This window comes from Limanda limanda, chromosome 6, assembly GCF_963576545.1.
Source record: "Limanda limanda chromosome 6, fLimLim1.1, whole genome shotgun sequence".
Lineage (NCBI taxonomy): Eukaryota > Metazoa > Chordata > Actinopteri > Pleuronectiformes > Pleuronectidae > Limanda > Limanda limanda.
The window spans coordinates 18,673,678-18,683,022 of NC_083641.1; the positions used below are offsets into that span (position 1 = coordinate 18,673,678).

Here is a 9,345-nt window from a genome sequence, read left to right on the forward strand (position 1 = left end):
TGCTATTGTGGAAAACTGGTGTGTCTTGGATCTGTTGTCCGAAGCCCCTCCTGGGTCACTTGTTGTTGTTGATGTTGTTGAGACTCCCTCCCTCCCTCCCTCCCTCCCTCCCCCCCCCCCCCCCCTCTGTTCTCCCGTCAATGATGTCACAATGGAAAATAGCCAATGGGATCGGTGTTCCATCAACCTGCCATTGGCTTAGATGGAGGTCCACTCTTTAAGCGGTTCACAGGCGAGAAAACACTTTCTTCTCCACCGAGGTCCGACCTTTTATCGCTAATGCTGAAGCTTCCCAGACATCGACAGTACGCCGAGGAGACTCTGGGCGGCGTCAGTGCAGGGAACCAATCACAAGCTTCTGTCCCGACAGTCCGAACCTCCATCGCGGAGCACTCAGCTTATAGTGCACATCTACAAGAGGGAGCCATTTGAGATTCTTCCTCGTTCCATTTTCCGTATGTCGATAAATAAAATACCAATGTATGGAAACAGGCGGACAGACACTGTAACACACAACATTAGCATTAGACACTATACCGATGATATGGTTTGTGGATGTCCATGACTAGCAAAATATTTACCAGCTCTTCTCTTGTAAATTTGTGAAGCTGAATCGTGGATAATACAGATATTGCTTTTCTATTAGCTTCACCACAGGCTTAGACCCGCCCTGTTCTGCAGAAGGCTGGACTGATGATTTCTGAAAGCATGACCTGAATTCCCCTCGTCTCCGATTCCATGAAACCCAATTTCCTCTTTCCCGTGTGCAAGCCCACCTCCTGCATGTAACGTTTGGCTCCAGGGAGTTACTTCAGATGTTAGGGAGGGGATTACATCTGCTCTATTGCTTTCTGACATGGCATGCTGCCACTAAACGATGTGCTCATACCTCTATTTCATCCATTCTGCCCTTTGTAAACACAGAAGGTGCAGACACACCGATCAAAGCGGTACAATAAGGTAAACACATATATCTGAAAAAAAGAAGGTTGAATTAAAGTTACTAGGAGATATAAATGGTGATTCCTCTGCTGAAGAAATTCAAACAGAACCGGTAGGAGGAAATTTGGAGAGAGTTTCAGTAAAAGATTTCCCCTCCTTACTTTTTTGCCAGTGACCTGCTGGGAGGGAAACAGAGACCAAAGTGTGTCACTGGGACTCTGGAGAGACGGCACCATGTGTCGAGGAGACCTGCATGATACAGAGCCGCTCCAGTGGAGGGAGAAGTAGGCCACTGTGGCCGTGGAGTTACATAGAAAAGTGTAGATCTTATTTATCATCCTACACTATATGGCTAAAAGTATGTCAACATTAAACCCTTTATTTATTTAGAGCTATTCTATCGACCACTCAAAGGGCTTTTCAGTCCAAGCCACACTCACACACTGCCGGCAATTTGGGGTTCACTGTCTAGCCCAATCACCCTTCGGCATGTGAGACCTGAGCAGCCAGGGATCAAACTACCGACCTTCTGGTTAGAGGCCGAGCTCCTCTATCTCCTGAGCAACAGCCACCACAAAGTGATAGCTGAATGTGTGTTGGGTCCTGAATCCCAGTCGGTGTTCCAGTTCATCTCAAAGGTTTTGGATGTGGTTGAGGTCAGGGCAGGTGGTTCCACACTCAACTTCCACTAAACTGTCTATGTACGAAAGCACGCCATTGTCTGAAACAGCGGTTCAGAAACATTTGGATTCCTTCTTCAGTTACTGTTCCCACATTTATTGAGCTGTTTCTGAAATCACGCCTTGGTTCCTCCCATTGAAATAGAATCTCGAGAATCTCTCTATATGGAGCAGTAAATTGTTATTGTGAATCATTACTATTTTTCTTCCATTTCACAAAAGTTAAATAGTTTATGAATATCAAGTTCTGATTTTAGATGAAAATAAAATGAGAGGAAATGTAGTTCTGTATAAAGTATATTATAGTGATTTCAGACAGGTGGATATTTTCCTAGCTGACTGCAGGAAAACAGAAGGTGTGACTCATAACAGCACAACCTTTGCAGACAGGGGCGTCCACATAGTTTTAGCCATAAAGTTTATCAACATAGTCAAATGTAACTTTTAATAATATAATAAATATATAAATGATATTTCCTGCTCTTAATGGCTGTGAAGGAACATGATGATATTTTCTTAAAGGAAAAGTAAAACATTTGGGACATAAAATGATTTGTTTTCTTGCAGAGAGTTAGAGTTAAAGGATTGATACCACTGTGATGTCTGTGGAGAGGATTGGCTTTGCACAGCATGAAGACTGTAAACAAGTTGAACTATTCCTTTGAGTTATGTTGCTGTTTTTGCTAAAATACATGTTTGTTTGACATTTCCCATTGCGATCAGTAACATAAACACCAATTAAATAACGGGCTAGAGTGGAAAACAGATTTTTATCACCCGGCTGTGGGTTGGATGAGGAGTGAAACCCCAGGTGCAGGAGCCGTCCTCTCTCCCGACGTGCCTCTGTTTTCTCTCTCTCTCTCTGGGCCTGCTCGGTTTCCCCAGATGAGATAAATCAACAAACAACAGGGAGGAGCGGCACCTGCAGGCTCCGTCTCCATGGCTGCCTGAGCTCAGTCTCCTCACCCGCTGGCCCCTCGGGGATGGTTCTCCTCCCGTGGTGCTCTCTTCATGGCACCAGTCCGCCATCTTGTTTCTGTCTGGCTGTGCAAAGTCATTCTGGCTCGACGTGCGCCACGAGCGTCCAGAGATAACTGTAGCTGAGCAGGTTCATCTCAGGCTGATGGATTCGTTTGATTCTGTTTGATCGATGGCAGAGGCGACTCAGCGGAAGGCTGTTATCATTAGAGTAATCGGACAACGCGCTGTCTGTGCACATAGAGATAGAGACGCCCGATGTCTGCGTCAGTGTGGCTTTTCGAAAAATAAAGAACAAAAAGCACAACAAAAAAGAAAAGGAAAAAAGTAGAACTACTGGCTGTGTTATTTTCTGCTTCTTTTTTTCGTTGATGTCATTTGAGGTGAATGTTTGTCAAATGTCAAAGTAGTTTTTCTGTGAATATATGATACAATTGTACAAAAAAAAATACAACAAAAAAGGAAAGTTTTATGGTTGTGAAAAGCTTTACTTTTCTGACTTACTTTATCGGCAGAAAAGAAATTCAAGAGGTAGAAAAGAGAAATTTACCGCAGCTCCTCCCACAGAGCTGCTTTGTGACTGTGTCTGTATTTGTTGGTATTTCTGTTGACATCCCTTTTTGTCGAAGGGATCCAAAATCAGCTCAGAGTACGTGCAATGCCCTTTGAACCTTCCCAAACCCCGACCCCCTGCCTTTCCCCGTCTGAATGACCTTTGACCCCACACTAGCGTCTGTTCCTGCAGAGTAAAAGACGCAGTAAAACACAGGAGTGAACGAGAACCCTGAGGACCTGGTACCAGAGCGCAGAGCTGCTCCTCACAGCTGCCAACCTCCGTCCTGTTTGTTTCTGTGTTGATGGAGACAAAATATATATATCAAAAAAATTAATAAAACCTGAAGCTGGGGACGTCAAGGCTATGACCGCGCTTTTATCTCGCCTCGCTCCCTATGAGGCCTTTCTCTCTTTTTTTTTCCATTCAACATCCAAACATCCACCAGGCGTCATGACACTGGTTTTACTGAACTGCTAGCCCAGGAATGCACTACTGATTGGTAAATAAAGATTATGAATAAAGTTTCAAACAAACCTGAGTGTTGTTGTTGTTGATGTTGTTGTTGTGTGGTCACAATTTTCACTTTCACTTAACAGGAGAGAATCCTTTTAAGTGCAATTGCGGGTAATGTAGGCGCCAGGTTTTGTTGAGGAAGTCGTAGTGAGGAATTAATATAATAGATGTTATCTCCAGTTCTACTATATCAATTTCAACATAAGTTTAAACCCTCCACAGTGAATCTGGGAAACTTTTTACTTTAAAGTAAAAGTGAAGCTCCAAACATGCATCCTTCCTCCTCCATTTCCACATATTCAGTTTGTAACTGGCTTTTTGTTATAAATGTACAGTCAACAAACCCACACTAAGATAAGCATTAATAACTGACTTGACAAAGCTGCTAGAGTTTACTATTTTACTATGTTACTATGTTACTATGTTACTATGTTACTCAGTAACTATGCACTACTATGTTTAACTAGAAAACCGACTGATATCGAAAACTTTCAGGATCCGATTGATCGTAACAGCATTTAAAAATATTTCAGCCTTGAATACTTTATTCATCGATTTAGCTCAGATTGATTATGATATAGTTAATGCACAGATCATTTAGAAACCGCGAAACAATGAAATGATCTGACGGAGATTCAGTCAAAGAGTAAAGGAAGTCAGTCTGTAGATCTGAGGACGCACCAACTGGCAGGCAATCTGGAGAGCTGTTCACTTCAAAAGTACACATAATACACAAACACACACACACACACACAAACACACACACACACTAACACAGAGAGGCTGTACACACACACACACACACACACACACACACACTAACACAGAGAGGCTGTTTCCCTTTCCTATTTGTCCTCCTTCCCTTTCTTCCTTCACCTCTCCTTATTCCTGTCGCTCCCTGAATCTTGAAGTCAACATTTTGAGATTCAGAAGGAGTCTGACACACATTTCCATATCATCAAACCTAAAAGGAAAAAGAGGAACGATCTGACTAACAGAAGAAAGGAAATGTGGTGGATAAACTGAGAGAAAGGCGATTAGCATGTGAGAGAGTCCTCTCAGCTAAAATGGACAAAAGCACAGAAGAGAAATACTCCTGTGTCTGTGTGTGAGTGTATGTGTGAGTGTGTGTGTGTGTGTATGTGTGTGTGTGTGTGTGTGTGTGTGTGTGTGTGTGTGTGTGTGCGTGTGTGTGTGTGTGTGAGAGAGAATCATTGCTGTTGGCTCTTTAACACCTCTCTCTCTTCCTCACTTTCATTTTGAGGCCCGTCATCCCATGTTTTTTCCCCCCCTACCGTTTTCTTTGCCATTGCTTTTTATAGCATCGCCATGGAAGTGAGGAGAGGTTGCTAGGTAACTGGCTGGCGTCTCGATGGGTGTTTGATTGGCAGGCCAACTGACACGCACAGCAGTGGACTGTGCTTTTGTGGGTATTTGTATCATCTGCACACACACAGCAAGTGTCAAGTGGAAACGTCTCTTCATGAATCACATTGAGTTTTATAGGGAATTGAAAGGATTTCTTTCCTGATCGATGCCTGAAATGGAACCGCACTCTGGCTGCGTTGGAGGCGTGAGTGCACCTTCATCTGCGGTTTATGGCAGCTGCAGAGTCAGAGAGTGGCTATAGGAATGCATCACATGGAGAAAAACAGCAGACCTGGAAATGATATGACATCATAGGGCACAGTGGTGACACCTAGAGGATTTCATCTGTTGCTGCAGCTGCCTTTGTCCCAGCTGATACCAGGTATGTAAACAGTCAACGATATTAAACTGTGAGCTGCAGCCACTCTGGTACGTGGAGTATTTTAATGGCACTTTACACCGGTGGAATGAATACTGATCAGTGGACGGATTATGAGACAATGGCCCCCCCACCCAGCTAAATAGGAGCAAGACTCTCATTTCAGGGACATAAAACCACTTATCCCACAGTAGGGTTAAATGTTATTGTCTCTGTGTGGCTGTTTATTGTCTGTTTGTGGTCATTTTGTGTGTCTTTATTATTGTATTGTGTGTCTTTGTAGTTGTTTTATTGCTCATTTTGTTTTTCTTTTCAGACGGAGGCTTCCTTAAAGCTCTTTGGGGCCCCTGGACCTGTGTGCTTTAGGTCGTTTTAGTAAACCTGCCATGTTCAGATTCTTTACTTACACAGAAGTACCACTACCAAACTGTAAATAGTAAATGGACTGTCTAACTCTTTTCCTGTCTTATTGACCTCTCAGAGCTCTTTACAGTACAAGTTGTATTCACACATTCATACAGGACTTCTATACGTATACTTGCCTTTTCTATCACGCACCAATCATCCACTGTGTGCACAGCCGTCCTGTATCTTGCCCAAGGTCACTTTGAAATCCTGAATAAATGAGACGGGGATCAAACCACCAAACTAAAGGTAAGTGGACAACACGCTCTACCTCCTGAGCCAAGGTAAAAAAGCTAAATCATCAAGGGAAGGTCCTGCTCTGGAATAAAAAACTATGAAAGTAACAGTACAGAAGTATTATCAGTATTGTCAAGATTATTAAAAGTATTGGTTTCACAGAAAATTGTCCCCGGTGATGATGAAAGAAAATAACAGTAACACTGATTACTGAAGAATAATAATTTGTCTTTATGAATAAGAGCGAGTCACAGGAGCCATTTAACGCACGTTAACTTTTCCTACTTCAAGAACAGTTTATATAATACTTCCATACTATCCATTTGTTGTTATATTGTTGCTACTTTTACCAAAGTAAAGGATCTGAGTTCTCCCACCACTGCACAACACGTATATGATTTTCCCTTATGACATAAAATAGATGAATCTTTCTTTCTTTCTTTCTTTTTTATTCATCTCTCATTCATCACATTTCTCGCCGTATTCCTCATCGAAGAAAATGTAATGTCACAGATGAGACTGGAGACAACATGGACGTTTCAGTGAGCAGTTTTCAAGGTTCTCCTTGGTGTTTCCTGTTATGTTAACAAATATATACAGACATCCCAGGAAGAGCATTGTAATAATAATAATAATAATAATTAATCCTTTACCGATAATAACAATAAATTTAATAATAAATACTCAGTGTTCTTAACCACACGCGAAGAATGAACTTTTTGGGCTCGCCCTTCGAACAAACGGGATTGTCAAGATCCCATATAAACAATAACACACACTCATGTTCACGCTCACACACTCACCGAGAGAAACTTGCACAGTCAAGTAAAATACCATCTGCCGCCCAAAAGACGCACTGTCCACTGTACGAAAACGACTGCGGAGATAAAGGTTGATTGGTCGGCGGCGGCGAGAGCCACTGGTCCACAGCGCCGAACTGGTTGTGGGGGGGGGGTGACCAATGCCGAACGGAGCAGGTCAGAGGAGAGAAGGCGACGCTTCCAAACGATCCCACATAAAACATGAGGTTGGCGTTGAAATCAGGTAGTTTTCTTTTTAGTTTCCCCTCAGTGTTTTCTATTCTGGTTGTCCAGTGTTAGTTGGCGTTCGTTAGGGTGCTACTGACTGTTAGTGAGGAACGGTTTCTTAATAAAAAAAAAGAAAAAAGGACAAACAGCCGAGGATGTGTGTGCGGTCTTACTGAAGAAGTGCTCCGATCATTCATACGTAAAACAACATGCACTAAAAAAGCACCAGTACACACATAGGAACCAGTTTTGTTCATCCACACACGTACAGTTAATATACACACTCTCACACACAGAGACACACACCTGGTCTGCCAAACCAATAGAAAAACACTTCCGCTGACAGGTTCGCGGCAGGGGTGGTGCAAGCACTGAGAAAATAAACTCTATGATTTTAAATGTACAAGGCTGAGGAGATCTCCCGTCCAGTGCTTTGGGGGAAAAAAGGCTTTTTCCTGTTTTAGTCTTGGAAGGAAGTGGATGACGAGATGACACGTGAGGAATTGTGGGAGATGTTTGTGGTCCGGCAGAAAAACCAGCGTGCAAAATAAGAACAAGAACACTCTTCTGTGAGGAAGTTACAAAAAAAAAGTCTAGCTCTTGTTTTTCTCATGGAAAAACTCCTGAAACGATGAAAGTGAATGTTTGGGTGAAAGCGTGAACGATGGGAGATTTCTGTGGAGTGGGAGAGAGAGAAAAGGACGAGGCGAGCAGGAAGTGAAGCGGCTACACAGACGGGCGGCAGACGCACAAGCAGATGCATTGAAGTGAACATTTAGCAAAGTCAAACAAGTGGCCCTTTAAGCATTCGACTGGCTTTAAGAAGGTCGTGAGTCTCAGAGGAAAATGTAACCTGGTCACGTAGATGCAGGTAGAGATGGCGTCCGAGGAAGGAGGGAAGTAGTGCAGGTGAGGAAGGCTTTAACGAGACCTCTGTGGTCCCTCAGTGTCTACAGGTGAGAGAGCGCTGCAGGGGAAGGCTTGCTGCCACCTTATTAGGACGCTAAATGTGCACATGAGAGGGATGGCTTCCAGTAAGTGCCTAAAACAGGACAGGTTCGTTTTTGCGAACTTCAGCGAGTGCACTTTGCTCGGCTCAGACATCAGAAGGCATTCTTTATTCTCCAGCTCTAACGTCCTGGGACACGTTTAAATGTTTCACTATGAGTATTGCTGTCCACACAGAGTGGCAGGCTTCTGCTTTCCACACAGAGGGATGGTGGGGTCTAAATTCTGTCCCTCCATGTCCATGTCCATCAGGCTGGGCCGCACCGGGCCAGCGCCGCTGTCCCCGGAGCCGAGCGGGCTGTCGCAGCTGCTGCCCGGCGACGAGCTCAGGGTCCGGGAGAGAGAGCCCAGCTTCCAGGGGTCGGCTCTCATCCTGACTGGGGTGGGCCGCGGCCGGGGGGCAAACTCCAGCGTCTTGGGTCTCTCCGGGGGACTGATGAGAGGATCCGGGACGGGGATGGGTGGAGCCGGGGCTTTGCGCCGCTGGGGGATCGGGAAGATGGTGGAGGGGTTGGGGAGGCGAGGGATGTCCAGGGAGTCCTGTGTACCTGATCGATGGGAAAAGAGAAGAATGGGAGAAAATCATCATCTTTGTTCAATTAAGGAAAAACTCTAAATGTTAAGATAAGATGTTGCTTTTGTCAAACAATTCAATACAAACAGGAAAACTAGAAATACTGTCCTGTGGTTGTATTCCTCCGCCCACCAGTGAAGTTTCAGTCTGCATTCATTTTTTTCACGAGGTCACTGTGACCTTTGACCACTGGAATCAGTTCATCTTTAAGTTCAATTGACTACTGGTCAAAATGTGAAGAAATGCCCTAAAGGCAGACTTGAGATGTTGGGTTCAATTGGCCACAACATGTTTCTGTGACCTTTGACCTTTAAACCTCCAAATCGAATCAGTTCCTCCGCGAGTCTAATTGAACATTTGTGACGGCTTAAAAAAGATTGCCTGAGAAAAAATAATCTATATAAAAAACCTTATTTTTTTCCTTGTACCTTTGTTTCCTTTGATGTGCGGCGCCCCCGGTGGAGGAGGCATGGGCATGCTCCCGTCCGACGGAGTCCTGCGGTGTCCCAGGGTTTGGGCTCGGGGTCGTATCGCCCCCTCTGAGGGGGTGCGTCTGTGCCCTCTGTTCAGGGCCATGGTGGCAGACACGTGGGTGGGCGTGAGCGACTGGTTGGGCTCCTTCTTGAAGCTCTCCGCCCGCAGGTCCAACAGCGGGTTGAGGTGAGGGGCCGGAGGAG

At 44.5% G+C, this 9,345-nt stretch overlaps 1 protein-coding gene across 1 annotated transcript in view; it reads right to left on the reverse strand.

Moving 5' to 3' along the window:
* Positions 1-6,479: 6,479 nt before the first annotated feature.
* Positions 6,480-9,345, reverse strand: part of map3k10 (mitogen-activated protein kinase kinase kinase 10) — a 32,138-nt gene continuing 29,272 nt past the window's right edge. The window contains exons 10-11 of the mRNA XM_061073006.1: positions 9,097-9,345; positions 6,480-8,642 (exon numbers count right to left, since the gene is read on the reverse strand). The exon at positions 9,097-9,345 is cut by the window's right edge and continues 286 nt beyond it. Coding sequence (XP_060928989.1) covers positions 8,248-8,642; positions 9,097-9,345 — 644 coding nt within the window. The 3' untranslated portion in view covers positions 6,480-8,247. The remainder of the gene's footprint in view (positions 8,643-9,096) is intronic.